Source organism: Colobus angolensis, unplaced genomic scaffold, assembly GCF_000951035.1.
Source record: "Colobus angolensis palliatus isolate OR3802 unplaced genomic scaffold, Cang.pa_1.0 Scaffold17, whole genome shotgun sequence".
Lineage (NCBI taxonomy): Eukaryota > Metazoa > Chordata > Mammalia > Primates > Cercopithecidae > Colobus > Colobus angolensis.
The window spans coordinates 4,298,279-4,316,110 of record NW_012114821.1 but is presented as its reverse complement, the minus strand read 5'-3'; the positions used below and the strand labels follow the sequence as shown (position 1 = coordinate 4,316,110).

The 17,832-nt window shown below is 38.3% G+C and overlaps 1 protein-coding gene across 1 annotated transcript in view; it reads right to left on the bottom strand.

Annotated features, from left to right (window-relative positions):
• Window positions 1-17,832, bottom strand: part of PTK2 (protein tyrosine kinase 2) — a 309,021-nt gene that overhangs the window by 272,150 nt on the left and 19,039 nt on the right. The window contains exons 2-3 of the mRNA XM_011938127.1: window positions 10,605-10,693; window positions 5,451-5,769 (exon numbers count right to left, since the gene is read on the bottom strand). Coding sequence (XP_011793517.1) covers window positions 5,451-5,550 — 100 coding nt within the window. The 5' untranslated portion in view covers window positions 5,551-5,769; window positions 10,605-10,693. The remainder of the gene's footprint in view (window positions 1-5,450; window positions 5,770-10,604; window positions 10,694-17,832) is intronic.

Genomic DNA, 17,832 nt, shown 5'->3' with positions numbered 1-17,832 from the left:
GCAGGGTGTGCTGGTAGGTGCCTGTAATCCCAGCTACTCAGGAGGCTGAGTCAGGAGAATCACTTGAAACTGGGAGGCGGAGGTTGCAGGGAGTCGAGATCACGCCACTGCACTCCAGCCTGGTGACAAGAGCAAAACTTGGTCTCAAAACACAAAAAAGAAACCTATCCACTGACAGCTCTAAAATTATATACAAAGAGGAAAAAGCTGGGCAAAACTAGCAATCTCTTTCCCAAATACTAATAATGAGGACCAGAAAAGAATATGAGATAAAGTTTAATACCCACTGCCTTATGTTTGTGGATGAGTTGATGTTACGAATATTTAAAATAGAAATGAAAAGGGAGAGTTCACCAGTCTTTCTGTTAAGACATCTGTTGAGAGAACCAGAATGAGGCATGTGTTTACCACAGGAGGATATTTAAAGGCCAATTCACTCCTCTCATGGAGCTATTTTTAAGGAATGTGGATTAGAATAGATCGGCAAACTGTGGCTTGTTTCTAGCGGGCCTCACTTTTAACCCATGCCTGTGTCTCTGGTTAAACCACCACCTCGTAGGCACGAAGAATTGGAAAGATAGCCATAACCCCGTATTCACTCTGTTCTGGCCACCATGCCATTCTCCCCAGCAAGAGCCTTTGCTCTACCCATGCAATCGACTTGGAACTTTCTTTTCCCAAGTATCCACTTGGCTACCTCCCATATTTCCTTCAGGTCTTCAATAAAATGCACCTTTTCGATGCAGTCTACACCTAGACATTCTATATAATAAGACTGTCATCTGACCTCACCTTCACCATAACATTTAACACCTTCTACCACACTAACCAATTTATTTACTTATTATTTTTGTCATTCACTGTTTCCCCTCACTTGGAAGAATAACTACATGAGGGAGTAGGTAACTCTGACTCACTGGCATATGCCAAGTACACTGGGCTTGGCACATATTTGGTGTTCATTAAATATCTGTGGAATGAATGAATGAATGAATGAACAGAATGAAAACATCTGAGAGTAGACGACATAGTACATATATCAAAATGCAAAAATTACACGAAATAGACAATTCCATTATGATCCTACCATTTTTCTATTTGGGTGTGTATGGCATAGTGATTAAGAATACAGGCACTACAGTTAGATTCCCACTGTTCAGAATCTTGCTCTGCCTTTTATATTAGCTGAGCAACAATTGTCAAGTTATTTAATCTCTCAGTACCTCAATTATCTCACCTGTAAAATGGCGACAATGATATTTCCCATCTCAGACAGCTTACAAACATTTGTGAGAATGGGACAACATGTATGTTTTTTGTGCATGTTTAATGCTCAGAACACAGCATGGCATGTAGTATTTCTGAGTAAGTTTTAGCTATTACTATAAGAAACACAGCTCTCTTTTAAAATGCCATGATTTGAGGTAAAGCAGAAAGAAACTGTAAAATTGGCCAGGCATGGTGGCTCACACCTATAATCCTAGCACTTTGGGAGGCCAAGGTGGGTGGATCACTTGAGGTCAGGAGTTCGAGACCAGCCTGGCCAACATGGTGAAACCCCATCTCTACTGAAAATACAACAATTAGCCAGGTGTGGTGGTGTATGTTTGTAATCCCAGCTACTTGGGAGGCTGAGGCAGGAGAATTGCTTGAACCAGCCTGGGCGACAGAACAAGACTCTGCCGTGAAAGAAAAGAAAAGTAAAGAAAAGAAGGAAAGAAACTGCAAAAAATTCAGTGAGATATTAAAATAAATATATAGGAATTAACAACAGCTCAAGACCAAAGTATCATTAGCCACCCACTATGGGCAGAGTGCTATGTTAAACCCGGGGTATACACTTTTACTCTAAGAGAAAAAAGAGAACACAAACTCAGCAAAATTAGAATGGCCAAAAGTTTGACATGGAATATGTATTTCTGACGGTTCAATGATCCTAAAACTAGATTTACCTACAAAACACTGTGTTAATCACAAGATTTTAGCTCTGAAAGAGCCTTTTAAAATCAAATCTAACCCTATATAGAATTTATTCATTCATTAAAGTAATAATCATTTATGTCAACTATTTGTCAAGAAGAAAAAAAAATGACACTATCTCTGTGAAGTTTACAGTCTAATAGAAGACAGAAATCCAAAAAAGTAAAATATATAATGACAAATCACAGTAAGTGCAATACAATACCAGAAGAAAAGGATATAGGAGGGAACACTAGAGAAAACTTGGTTTAGACCGAGAGGAATGAGAGCACTGGAGTGAGATTCCCACGGTAATTTTTGCATTTTAATGTCAGTACCATGCATTCTACTCTGAGGTATTTTTCTTTGCACACTACTCATTGATTCATTCAAAATATTTAACAAACACCTAGTATGTGCCAAGCATATGGCAGTGAGTAAAAGATAAAGACACCTACTTCCTCATGGAGCTCATTTAAGCTGAGACCTAAAAGGTAAAGTAGGAGTTGGCTAGTCAGAGAATGCAGAGATGATGGCTCTAGGAAAGTGCAACAGAAGGTATAAAGGCCTGAGAGGAAGAGTTTGGGGTGTCTGAGGCACTGAAAAGACAAAATAATTGTGCTATTAATGAGCAACAGGACAAAGGCCCAAACCTGGAGAAATCAAGAGATCAGATCAGTATTTAACAACCAAATCTCTGAAACTCTTTAGTCCTTCCCAGTCTTTCAAAAACATGAAATAAATAATGTAAAAACTGATATAATCAAATAACTCCCCAAACAGGACTTTCTGCACTTGATAGTCTTGCAACCTAAAATAACACTGTGAACATTTACATTTAATTCAATACTCTGAATCAAAACTGTCTTTTTTTTTTTTTGAGACGGAGTCTCTCTGTTGCCCAGGCTGGAGTGCAGTGGCGCGATCTCGGCTCACTGCAAGCTCCGCCTCCCGGGTTTACGCCATTCTCCTGCCTCAGCCTCCCGAGTAGCTGGGACTACAGGCGCCCGCCCCCTCGCCCGGCTAGTTTTTTGTATTTTTTTAGTAGAGACGGGGTTTCATCGTGTAGACCAGGATGGTCTCGATCTCCTGACCTCGTGATCCACCCGTCTCGGCCTCCCAAAGTGCTGGGATTACAGGCTTGAGCCACCGCGCCCGGCCCAAAACTGTCTTTAAACCTAGAAAATCATGATGTAGTTGAACCCATGTTAAAACAAAGTCCTTTTTAATACTTTAAAATATAGTCTTCCTTGGATGGGACCTAAGGTGGATTCTTTACACCAAATTCAACCGCACAATGAGCTTGGTTCAAACGCCCCAGAATGCTTTAAGGATACCTTAAAGGTTTCAGTTCAAGGGATACAAATATAGTCTGCTCTATTATTTTTAGCTTGTCCTGGTATTTTATGTGTCTTCTTAAATTGGGACACTGCTGTGCTTTTTGAGGTTAATGTGACTGATAAAATCAAACGTGTGGTTTAGAATGTCTAACTGCAGACAGAGATTTGTATATTCTTTGGATTTGAGCTTTTTATACTGTGTCTTTATCTACAAGTTGTAACTTTCATACTTGAATATAACCAATTCAGCCAATTCCTGTATACCAACATCTTCGTCCTTATCACACAAAGTTAACCAGCATAAAAACAAGGTTTCCTGCCTTCCTGTCCTAGTACAAAAGTAACTTGAGGGGAGAGAGAGGAAGTTTACTAAGATAGTTACACACTGGGCAATCACAATGGAAGCAGTGTCTGTAGCACCAAGAAGGGACAGGATGACAGCTCCTAGGTTTTGTCAGAACCTCCTCTGAACAACTCAAAAGCAAAACCATGAGGAGATGGCTTGCTGCAGCTCTACACAGGAAACTGATTCTGACCCTTGACACAATCCCTACCTTTTCCCATCTTTTATATGTGTGAGCTCTGTTCTCTCTTACCCAACCCTAACCTCTATCATAATGCATATTTCAGTTAAAAATAGTTTTATTCATTTGTTCTGACAGCCAGCAAACTTAATTGAAAAATAAGTTGTTTCCATCAATCGCTTTGGGGTGAGCAAAAATACTATAATCTCTTTTCTTCCAAAGTTCACAGTTTTAAAGTCACGCTGAATAAAAAGAAATCCAGTAGCTGATAATTTAATATCCCACTGGTACTGGATGTGTAGATCTTGAATCCAAGAAGGAAATCAGAGCCGTATTGTTAATCATCAGTGCTAACACAATGTTATCATACAATGGAGGTGGCAATATGCAAACGAACCCCAGGAAATCCAGGAAAAGACCAAAATTTTCAACAAGTATAGAATTCTTTGGCTATGAACACTATTGGTCACATTCACTTATGCTATACATTTCTGATGCTGAGAAACTAAAATTTTAAAAAGTTCCCATTCCCAAAACTCTTTAAAATCCAAGAGTGTGAATTTAACTCAGCAAAATATTTACTCTGAGTATCTCATTACACAATCAAGTGAACAAAGTGAATACTAAAATAGTTCTAATATCGCATGTTTTGTAAATGTTTAAAAGCCTAGGAAAGAATCAATAGATGACAGCAACAACTAAATAAAAACCATTTTAATGGTGAAACTGTAATTTGGTGCTAACACACCAATATCCCAGTGGTACCAAAATTTTTACACCAAAAACTAAAATGAATCAGTCCATACCTCTACTTATAAAACCGCAGCCTTTTACAACAATGCAGCTTCCTCCTTTTAAAAATCTTTTGTAAGTGGAGTAACATTATATTTAAATATATTTGAAATAATAATAAAAAACATTTTTACTATATTCTTCATTAAGAACTTTATTTCCTAACTTATACATTCTCTACTACTGTAAGCAAAACAGCTGATCTGCTTGTAGTCAAGCACAAATTACACAGCATTAACTTCTCAATATGTTTCCCAAATACTGTCTTGAATGTTACAATGAAAATGCTGTATTTTATATTTACATTTTTATGTGAATAAAAACCCTAAAAACATTAAGAAAGAAAATTGCTTATGCATGGTATTCCTAAGCCCACCTTACAATAATATGGAGTTTCAAACTGAATATACAATCTTTACAGTGAGTAAAGAAAACTAATTTTCAAAATAAAAAAATACATGTTACTCTTATTTCCTACAACCCTGTTTAAGTTAAAATTCCTCTTTTTCCTTAAAAACTTCCAGATTACAGAATACACAGATGTCTTAAATTAAAAGAAAAAATAAAACTATTAAGAGACATGGGACAGACCATTAAAAGATAGCTTAATGCACTTAAAATTCGTTTCCATAAAAAATATTTTCATTTACCATATGAAAAGCTATCTAATTGGTTTCATGTAATAACTGTAAACCCATACCAAATCAACTTCCATTTTTCCTCAAAGTTTTAACTGTAAATATACTGAAATAAATTCTGAAAAACATTTATCTACCTTTTCGGTGCAAAAGCATGAATTTAAACAAAACTGAACATATTTTTAAGTTATTTATACCTTTAGCCCAACACACTGGAAATGGACTACAGCCGCTTTTCTCCATATAGATGGCACCTGCTGGTTTCAGGGCCTCTTGGCCTGCCAGTTCCAACAACATACACCCAATCCTATAAAGATCAAGCCAGGAGTCCGCACACAAAGTCCCAGTTCCTCGCTGTCATAGTATTTGCTTCGATCCACAAGCAAGACTAAGGTTCCCCTGTGTGCTCCTTTTTTCAGAGCTTGAAGCAAAATTTGGAAGGTGTTCCTTCTGTAATATTTTCCAGCAGCTTGAAGAATGCCTCTCAGTTACAGAATCTTCTCATGCTTCCGCAATCTGAAACACAGACCATCCTGGCTAGATTAAGCTACTGAACAGAATGAAACCAGCTAGTAATGTGACCCCATGGGTCTGTGTTCCTAGATTCATTCAGGGAAGGAGAAAGAGGGAGGGAAAAGAGGGAGGAGAAAAAGAAGGCCAGTAGCCAGTAACTTATTAATATGCTAATCTCACCCTTCTGTTCAATTCATCCAGCAGTTTTCTGTTTACATAACTGACAACCGATTCTAAAATCGAGTAAGCTGCAAATCAAGTCTGACCCAGATCATGTCTGTAGATGGCTTCTCAAACCATTTTTGTTTTCAAAGTCATGCCTTTGTCATTTTACTAACCTAATTCTTTATGACCTTAGAGTTAAAATAATTACTTTGATGAAATAAAAATCCTTTCTGGAAAAAACATCCTGATCTATGTCTCTATGTCCATAGGTACCCAAATATTTTTGTGGTAAAATATTTTTCCTGGTTGGTACGCTCATAGTAAGTGTATAAATTTTAAAAACTCTCGAAAACAGAAAATCAAGAATTTGAGGTAGCCACATTCTTTAAAATTAGCTTAGGGAATATTGAGGGATCCAAGAGGCATGATTTCCTTTCTTAGTTTCAAAACATAAGCGAGTAATAAACTCATACTAAAGAAGACAGACAGAAAAACACCCTTACGATCTGTACTAGCAACTTTTTAAAATGCAGAGCTACTTAGTTTTTCCATTCAAACTGTGAGATAGTCACGATCATCTCAAAAATTTAGCTGTCTGAACACATTCCACTTTAGCAGTAAGATAATTAGTAACGAGGCTCCTGGTGCCTTTGTCCTCTGAACATACACAAGACACACTGAGACTCTACAGTTCTAGGTTTCCCAAATGTGGGTAATTTTGTTAGTAGTACACTTGTATAAACCAATCAAAAATCAAGTATTTTACTTAACAGTGAAAATGACCGAGGCTTTGTTTATGAAGTCACTAACTTCTGAAAACAATAGCTTAACAAAGCCTGAGGAGAACAAGAGGCTTATTTGTGTCCAGTGCTGCCCCAGGACAATTGTTTCATTTCTAACACACTACTTTTGATGATGGCTTTGTCTCTAGGTTTACTTTCAGGCTCCTAATAGCAGCCAGTGTTCAAGTGACCTCTTCTATGCTCCACTGAAAACACATCATTCACCAGCGTGAACTCTGACCCCAGGGAACACTGGGAAGAAAGGGGCTCCAAAAAAACGCAAGCAAGCTAGAAAAAGAACAGAGGAAATAAGCAACTAGATAAACTAGAATACATGAAAAAAAAATCCCCAACCTCCACCACTACTAAGAGACCGAGACTGTAAAGGACCACTGCCATGATGGGAAGGATAAGAGCACATTCACTAGCAAGCATATCTGACCCACTCCCGTGAGAACGGACTGGAGTTTAATCTGAGCCATCGACTAACAGACTGTACAAATAATCCAAGCACACTGAGTCCATCTTGGAATTTATAGCTGTCAAAAGTTACAAAATAAAAGCTACCTTCATTAGCAACCCACAATTATATTCTACACACTAAGTACTGATTACATGTAATTTTCCCATCTTTTAAGCAAACCTGGTATTACAATTCTTTTAAAAATGAGAGCACTAAGACTAAAGACAGGGTCATAGACTAGGAAGGGGCACAGAAGTTACCAGTCCCACTCACTCATCTACGATGCCAGGGTCTTCACACCACAGCACACCACCCCACCACAGGAAGGATTTTTTAGTCAGACTGAACACCTGCCACAGGACCAGGTGAGCAGGAGAGAGAGTGGTATAAGCACAGGGTGGTAGTGACTGGAGCTAATACAGTCGCAGTGACAGAGAGGACAAGAGAGTAAGTGATGGAGAGAATGAGGGAGAGGGATAAATCTGGTTTCTGTGACTTTAAAGTGATCAGTAGATGGGCGCTTTCTCTCCTACCACTGTAACTACTTCATAATTTATTTCAATAATCTACCAAGTCCACTCGCTCATCTAAGATGCCAGGGTCTGCATATCACAGCACACCATCCCACCACAGGAAGGATTTTTTAGTCAGACTGATGAGCTGCCACAGGACCAGCTGAGCAGGAGAGAGAGTCATATAAGCACAGGGTGGTGGTGACTGGAGCTAATGCAGTTGCAGTGACAGACAGGACGAGAGGACAAACAAGAAAAGTGAATATAGAGAATGAGGGAGAGGGATGAACCCGGTTTCTGTGACTTTAAAGTGACCAGTAGATGGGGGTTTTCTCTCCTATCCCTGCAACTACTTCATAATTTATTTCAACATCCAAATATCATCTCCTAATGTGCAAGATCTTGAGAGTATGGAAAGATGTTAAGATATGAAAGAGCATAAATTATCCAGGTGAGAGACCAAGGAGACTAAGTAAAGACCAGATTGAAACATCAGCTATGGAAATGTTAGGAACCAACTCATGCCACAGAGAAGAGCTGAAGAGGATACAGGTGATACTGCTAGCAATAACCTATACCTTTTATTGAGCAACTATAGTTATATATAAAAAACTGCATTTAATCCATAACACAATCTCAGTGAAGCAGCTACTTCCCTGTTTTCACAGAAGACGAAAATGAAGTTCAGAGAGGCCAAGCAACTTGCCCAAGGTCAAACAGCTGCAAAATGAGGCAAGTACTGGCTAGTTTGGTGATACAGTGTTTATTATTTTCTTCCTGACAAATTATGCTTTTAAATTCCTAATCCAGTGACATCTTGAAAAGAACAGAAACAGACTACAGTTAATGGCAACGTAAGTGAAAAAGGGTAAGCAGTCCTCTATATTCCCTTATTTATGAATTCTACATACTAATATAAAAGCCAACCACTTATTTAAAAGTTGCGTGACCTTTACACGAAACTCTTTTAGTATTGGCATATTTTAAAGCAATTCTGGTAAATCCTACTTGAAAAGTAAACTCTCGTCTTTACCTTCTAGATATAACCAGAATACATGTATTTCTCACATCTCCTGGTCTTACCCCGGCCCAGGCTGCCTGGATTACAGCCACAGGCCTCCTACCTGGTCTCTCTGCTCCAGCTCTCACCACCTTACACTCTGTTCACAACCCTTCTGAGTTGTGCACTGATCCTTCCAAAACATCAATCACACAATGTTACTCCTTTGCTTAAAACTCACCAACAGTTCCCCAACTTTCCCAGATTCAGCACCTATACACTTAGCACAGTCTGCAAGGTCGTGCATGATATGGCTCCCCTCTATCCTCAAGGATCCCCTAGTTTCCTTGGCACGAATCACACTAACCTCCTTGCCACTCCCTGCCCACGTCAGGGACTCTGCACTGACGTCCCTCTATGTGGGACACTCTTGCCCCCGCGTTATCCACATGGCTTGCTCCCTTCCCCCTGCCACATCTATGCTCAAATGTCACCTACTCAACGAGGCCTATCCAGACCACCCTGTCTGAAACTGCATGGCCCATCTACTCTCCCTGCTTCACTTTATTCCCACAGCACTTACAACTTTCTAAAACACCTCATGATTTACTTAAACATTCAGTTTATTGCCTGGCTGCCCCTACTACAATGCAAGCTCCGTGACAGAAGGAAATTCTGTCTGTCCTATACATATTGTCTGCAGGACCTTACTAAAATGGTTAAGATGTGTAGGCCATATTCCACCGACCCGCCTATCACCTCTGAGTAATGAGAAGATGGCAAAGAGAATGTTTCTTTTCCAGGCTATGGTCACAGAGAAGGCATATGTATGTCTGGACATCAGTGACAGTATGGCATGCCTCCATCCTGGGCACTGCTTCACTTCCAGATCTCAGTACAGTACGAAGGCTTGGTACATACTTATTGAATGAATAAGTGCATGACACATTATGAAAACTTTGCTTTCTCAAGAATATGAGAAAAGAAAAACGGACATAAAGTCTAGGAAAATCATGTAGACTGCCTCTTCCCACCCCACATAAAAAAATAAATCACATAATTTTGTACTGATACTCCTATTAAAACTTTCACCACAAATTTTAATACAGCACAAATGAAAATAGTGTGTGAGATTACATAAAATCATCAGGGTTGCAAACAATGTTATACTCAAGATCAGTAAGCATAAGAGAGAACTCTCAATCTCTTCATATGATGTACAATTTTGTCCAATCTGACTTACCTACAAAACCCTGACCATATATGAGAAGGTCCCTAGGAATGAACTATTAGGAAATGAACTACTTGTAAATGTCACCAAAAGCAGTTCACAAAATACCAGCCTAACTTTCACATTTCTCATATAATTGTCATAATTTTGTCTCTCTTAAGGAATACCAAACACCATGGCAGCACTACTTGGCAAAGTAAAGCACTGATAAATACTTTCATGCCAATCGACAGGAGGAATGTAAAAAAAAAAATTATTATTCATATCATACATGTATACTTCTAAATATATCATCTTTCACCTCTTTTATGTTTGCATCAATCAGGGAGTTACAGATTTAAATAACTTCGACAGTTTTACAATATGGTTCCTCCAATTAGCACTTGATAATTACAATATATCCTAACTTTAGAATGTCAGGTATCCTATACTGCGCTCATTTCCAGTAAGATTACTAATTACCATTCCTGGCATTTTGTCTTGCTGTTTCCACCACGAAAACAATTTTTCAAAAATTTTAGTCTATCAACAAAAATTATGACTCGGTTAAGACCAAAGAAATATTAGTCATAATAAATCTAATCATCTTCCAAAGACAAACAACAGGAAATACCAACAAATTCCAAAAGGTGACAATATTGGCATTATTCACTTTCTTTGCCAAGTTTCTTAACAATTACTATACCTCCCTTCCGTTATTCTTGAGGAGCTCTGGGGAAACTGCAGAAGGCACTGAATTTGTAACTGGAAGATGCAAAGGAGCCCCAGTTCTGCCTGTGAGACAAAGAAAATCATTTCAACATCCTGAACTTCAGTTTCTTCATCAGTAAAATGAGGAGAGCAATACCTATCACTTATTGAGTACTACGTGCCAGTCACAAAATAGCATAATAGCAACGCTAATAATAATGAAAATACAATTTTGACATGATGATACCAGGTGAATGCTAACTCTGTACCAAGCCATCTTCCAAGAACTTTAAAAATGCTGACTCATCTACCTATCACAACAAACTACCCATGGGGTAGATACTGTTATCCCCATTTTACAAATGAAGAAATCAAAGCACAGAGAGACCAGGTAACTTAAATTCACAATGTCTCACAGAACTTTAGAGTTGCAAAGCTGGAAATCAAACTCATGCAGTCTAGCTACAGAGTCCATGTACTTCACCAATTTGCTGCAGTGCTTTCCACCTATTTTCTCAATTAATACTTTTAACAACCAACAACATAGATATTACAATTCATGTATGACACATGAACAAACCGAGGAACAGATAAATTAAGTAACATACCTAATATTACAACTAATTGGTTGCAGAGCTGGGATATGCATCAGGCACGTGGACACCAGTCAGATGACACAGTTAAACCACCACCTATAGTATCACCTACCTCCAGATGCTATAAAGGTTTCCAGAGAAGAGTCTGGAAACAGGCCTACAAAGGGTGAATGAATCACAGTGAGGACCAATGGGACAAAGAAAGGAAGAGAAGAAACACAGCAAAGAATATGGGACAGATTAAGCTGCTCTTATTCCCATGCAACATCCTAATTCACCAAATCGTGAGGCTCATGTGATAGCCCTCTGGTGTCAGTAATCCTGCCCCAATACAAATTCAGATAAAAGTCATCACACTACCTGCTAGACATGTAGCTGGTACTTGACAGATGTATCAAAATCACCAGAAAATAACTATAACCACTAAATTAAGCAACAGTGAAATACAAAAAATAGATGGGAAAATGCAACTCTTACCATGAAAATCTTATTTAATATTTCTGTCAATTGGGTAAGACAATAAAATGTGTATTCTCAAGTACCTCTAAAATTAATGGCATAAAAACTATTTCATTATCTAAAAAGGCAAAAACAACAAAACCCTGGCCTTATTAATCTAAGCAGTATTTTCACGGACTCTAATTAATGATAATTTCTTATTTTTGTTTTGCCATATAGACAGAGATCAAAGCTAAATTCCAGATTTAGAAACTGTTGAGAGGTTAACTGCTGTAATTGCTTTTTTCTTAAAGGCTCCTGAAATCTGTAAGAAGATGTTGCCTTCGTTTTTCAGATGCAGTGGTAGAAGCATGACAACACAGGACAGAATAAGAAGCTCGCCAGGCGCGGTGGCTCAAGCCTGTAATCCCAGCACTTTGGGGGGCGGATCACGAGGTCAGGAGATCGAGTCCATCCTGGCTAACACGGTGAAACCCCGTCTCTACTAAAAATACAAAAAATTAGCTGGGCGTGGTGGCGGGCGCTTGTAGTCCCAGCTACTAGGGAGGCTGAGGCAGGAGAATGGTGTGAACCTGGGAGGCGGAGCTTGCAGTGAGCTGAGATCCGGCCACCGCACTCCAGCCCGGGCGACAGAGCGAGACTCCGTCTCCCAAAAAAAAAAAAGAAAAGAAAAAAAAAAAGAAGCTCACCAAAATTTTCAATCTATCCATACATGTTATAAAACAGAGGGTTTTTTTTTTTTTTGCTTATACTGACCATAATAATGCAAATATCAAAAGGCAATCCAGTAGTTACTTAACACTAACGTTGTCCAAAAGAAACACAGAACTTTTATTTTATAGAAAATGCATATACACACATGCAACTTATTTAATCACCATCAATTTTTTTGCCCTATAAATGCAATTTATCCACAGTTTGACTGCTCACCTTATTTAACAAATAGCAACAGTATCAAGCAATTGTGTCTTTCCAAGTTAGGTTAACTTTCCAAGCTAACTGAAGCAGAGAAAAACACTGATAAGGCTGTAAAGGCTCTGGGTTATTTGTCAGAAATTGGGCTTTGCAGTCACAGACATATTAATACTGGCTTGGGGGTCTGATGGTGTCAGGAGGACCCCTTGTGGTGAATGTAAATCCCTTCTACAACCTGCATTTCTCAGCTAAAAGTGAAAAATCAACAATATACATTTTAAATTTCTCTCTCATGATGGCCTGAAAAAGCTAGCCATTACTACAGACTCCATACTCTGTATCAGGCCAGACGCGGTGGCTCACGTCTGTAATCCCAGCACTTTGGGAGGCCGAGGCAGGTGGATGACCTGAGATCAGGAGTTCAACACCACCCCAACATGGTGAAACCCCATCTGTACTAAATACAAAAAATCAGCCGGGTGTGGAGGCGCATGCTTGTAATCCCAGCTACTTTGGAGGATGAGGCAGGAGAATCGCTTGAACCTGGGAGGTGGAGGCTGCAATGAGCTGAGACTGTCCAGTCTGGGCAACAAGAGCAAAATTCCACCTCAAAAAGAGAAAAAAAAAAAAGTGTATCTATGTGTATATATTAGTAGCATCTAGTGTGGATCTATTCCTCATCATATCTATATTCCAAGCAACAGACATAAATAAGCTTTTCTTCTTTCCAAACGGAGCTACACAGTAGTTGGCTTTTTTGGTCAATTTCCCTCCCGTATGCTTTTGGTTTTGTCATGCTGGTATGAATGGATGCTATTCCAGCTAAACAAGAGATTTCAGGAGTCACTTTTCTAATTCTATCTAAAAATGTGTATCATTAAGAAATGTTAAAACCAACCTAACACCCACTATAATAGCTGCTACTTTTTTAAAAAATAGAAAATAAGGTTTGGCAAGGATATGAAGAAATCAAAACCCTTGTGTATTGTCGATTGGAAGGTAAAATGGTACAACTGCTATGGAAAACAACATGGAGGCTCCTAAAAATATTGAAACTAGAACCACCATAAAGATTCAGTAATCCCATTTCTGGGTATAATCCAAGGAACTGAAAGCAAGGTTTGGAAGAGATATTCAAACACCCATATTCATAGCAGCATTATTCACAATAGCCAAAAGGTAGAAGTACCCCAGGTGTTTGTCCACAAATGAATAAAAAGTATGTAGTATATAAATTCAATGAAATACTATTTAGCCTTAAAAAGGAAAGAAATTCTAACACATGCTGAACCTTGAGGACATTATGTTAAGTGAAATAAGCCAGTCACAAAAGAATAAATAACATATGATTCCACTTATATAACATACCTAACACAGTCAAACTTATGGAAGTAGGTAGTAGAATGGTAGTTTCCAGGGGATGGGGCTGGAAGGAGAGAAGCTGCTTTATGGGCATAGAGTTTCGCATTTTCAAGATGAAAAAAATTCTAGAGATCTGTTTTACAAAAATGTAATATACTTAATACTACTGGAACAGTAGACTTAAAAGCTGGTAAATGTCAAATTTCAAATTTTTTAAAATTCATTTTTATCACAATTTTTTAACTTAAAAAACGTTAAAATCATTTTTAAAGAGTAAATCTCATTTATATTTTACAACAAATCTGCAAATATAATTATATTTACTTTTATAAAAGAGAAAAGCTTTGAGAGCTTAAGAACAAGTCTAAAGTGAAAGAGACAGGAAAAAGAGACAACAACCAATCACTGACTAAGGGCTTAATATTGTTCCAGCCCTGTATAAGGTGGCTTTATGTGTATGTGTTTTAAAATGTGCTCCCCTAATAAACTTGGAAGTAATTACTAATATCATCATTTTCAAGAAAAAGAAAACCGAGGCTCACATACACAAGTAAAGGACTTGTGACACAATTAGACTGTAAAAGTAAAATGTCAAAGCCACATGCAACTCTGAAGCCCAAATCATCTTCTCCATCACCCTAAATTTAAAGGTCCATTCAGTTTATTTCAAGTATCCTAAAACTTAGACTCAGCCACATAGTATTAGATGTGTGACCCTGGCACTTTTTTTTTAACTTCCTCTCTATAACTTAGTTTCTTGTCGGTTAAATAAAGTTTAAAATGGTATGTATTTTTCACAATTATGATAATTAAATATTATAAGCATAAAGGGCTTTGAGAGCACCCATAATAAAGGTTCCATGTCACTGTAAGTGCATCATTACTGTCTGCCTCTTCTGTGCATAGGCAATAAATTAAGCAGTAGGGATCCCAAAATAATTGGAACAGAGTCCTATCCCATAAGGAGTTCACAGACCATCAGAAGACAAGCACACAAATCAGAGTACCCAGAAGTCTAACTTCTGGGAGACTGATCTAATAAACCTCCAATAAATCTTCTCTAAGTTTGAAGGCAGTCTGAGGCTTATAATAGGTTTATTTGTAATACTGAAACACTGTTAACAGCCTACATGCTTGATAGAAGGGGAGTGAATAAACAAACCTCGGAACATCAAAATGAATGACTATTTTTAAATGGTGTGTCTGAAAATTTTTCACTAACACTGGAAAATATTCATTAACAACAACAACAATGAAAACGTATCAAAAGAGGCAGCTCCCATTCCTAAATTGCAAAGATTTCAAGAGAAATAGATATTTGAAAACTCCTTTTTGTTCTGTCCTATGTTCCAATGCACCACACTCTTGCTGATCTCTCTTTACTTCTTATTATTTTGGGTTTTTGTAGCTTTTTAAGGTAAAAACATAGAAAACTATTTTTTCCTTTTAGTTATATAAGCACTTGAAGTTATAAAGTTCCCTTTTAAGTACTCTTTAAAGCTGCATGATAAAGACTGATGTTATATTTTTACTATTCTGTTTCAAATAACTTTCTAATTTTGAAACATTTTCTAATTTCTCTTTTGATTTTAGACTCATGTATTATTTAGAAAGGTATTTCATTTCTAAGTACTAAGGACTTTACTGGATATTGTTTCTTTAATATATTTACTTTGTACGTTCATTTATTCTTTTGATCAGAAAATACACCTGCATGATATATTTGCTGAGTTTAACTGGAAAAAAAGAAAATACAGGCCAGGAGCAGTGACTCACATCTGTAATCCCAGCACTTTGAGAGGCTGAGGTGGCGGATCTAGGCCAAAAGTTCAAGACCAGCCTGAGTAACATGGTCAAAGCCCCATCTGTACTAAAAATACAAAAATTAGCAGGGTGTGGTGGCACACATCTGTAACCCCAGCTACTCAGGAGGCTGAGGCACAAGAATTGTTTGAACACAGAAGGCGAAGGTTGCAGTGAGCCGAGATCGCGCCACTGCACTCCAGCCTGGGCAGCAGAGCAAGACTCTGTCTCAAAAAATAAGAAAAGAAAATACAATTATTAAATACATGGTACAAAATTCAAATGGATATGCAATGAACCATAAACATCACCCCCCACTTCACCCTATTTTCTTTCCATCACATTCTCTCTAGATAGAATCACTGTTCTTAATTGTTTGTGTAACCTTCTAGAGGTGTTCCATGCATATACACGAACACACATATGCAGATACAGTTTCTTTTGCATTACACCAACATAATGCATTTTACATAATCTTCTATACCTTCTTAAAACTTACTTTAAAATATATCTTCAGCCTAGGCAACAAGATGAAACCCCATCTCTATAAAAAATACAAAACAATTAGCTGGGCGTGGTGGCGCCTGCCTGTAGTCCCAGCTGTTCAGGAGGCTGAGGTGGGACGACTGCTTGAGACGGAGGAGGCTGAGGCTGCAGTGAGCCATGATTGTGCCACCGCACACCAGCCTAGGTGACAGAACAAGACCTCATGGTTTTTTTAAAAAATTTAAAAATTGAAAGTATATTGCTCATTATAGATTTTTTTGCATAAATTTTTGATTCTTAAAAATACTGTAGGCCACGCGCAATGACTCATGCCTGTAATCCCAGCACTTTGGGAGGCCAAGGCAGGAAGATCATTTGAGCCCAGGAGTTCAAGACCAGCCTAGGCAACATAGTGAGACCCCATCTCTACAAAAAAAATGTTAAAATAGCTGGTTGTGGTGGCACACACCTATAGTCCCAGCTTGGGAGGCCGAGGTGGGAGGACTGCTTGAGCCCAGAAGGTGGAGGTTGTAATGAGCCGTGATTGGGCCACTGCACTCCAGCCTGGTGACAGAGAGAGACCCAGTCTCAAAAAAAAAAAAAAAAAACTGCATTAAGTTATTATTCATCTTAATTACTGAGGTTTTTGGTGACTCTTTAGATATTATGTCAAGACAAATGCCTCAGCCTAGTCCTGGCACTGTCCAAAGATCCACTTCCACATTCTACTCTTTCCCACTGACCCCATTCTCCTCAATCACATGACTCTCAGGGGTTTGTGAAACTAGAAACGCTTCTGCTCAATGCATGTTAAATATGATCACTCAATTTTTAAAGTTCCACTCTAAGAATAAAGATATTTAACATTTCTTTTTTTTTCTTTTCTTGAGATAAAGTCTGTTGTCCAGTTTGGAGTGCAGTAGTGCCATCTCGGCTCACTGCAACCACTACCTCCCAGGTTCAAGCAAATTCTCATGTCTCAGTCTCCCAAGTAGCTGGGATTACAGGCATCCAACACCAAGCCAAGCTTATTTTTGTATTTTTTAGTAGAGATAGGGTTTCACCATGGTGGCCAGGCCGGTCTCGAACTCCTCACCTCTAGTGATCCGCCCGCCTCAGCCTCCCAAAGTGCCAGGATTACAGACATGAGCCACCATTTCTTTTTTCAAGGACCAGAACTACAGTAAGCAAAACTGTCAAAGTCATATCTACTTTAATTGAAATAATTACAATGTAATTTTTACACTGGACCAGTAGGCTCTTGAATTCATAAAATGTCTGAACTTTAAAGGAAACAAGCCATATAAAAACTTGTTAGCAAAATCAATAAATTATGGATATTTGCATCATCTATGATACAGCAGAAATAATGTATTCATTCACTCTTTTTCTGTCCAATGATCCTGACTAACAGCAGCAGAAACTAAAATCAGCTGCTTCATCAGGGCACAACAGAAGACAAACGAGATGGGGGTTTGTATACAGCTAACTTACTAAGAGTCCTCTTTCCCCTGCCTTTTTTTTTTTTTTTTTTTGAGATGGAGTCTTGCTCTGTCGCCCAGGCTGGAGAGCAGTGGTGCCATTTCGGCTCACTGCAACCTC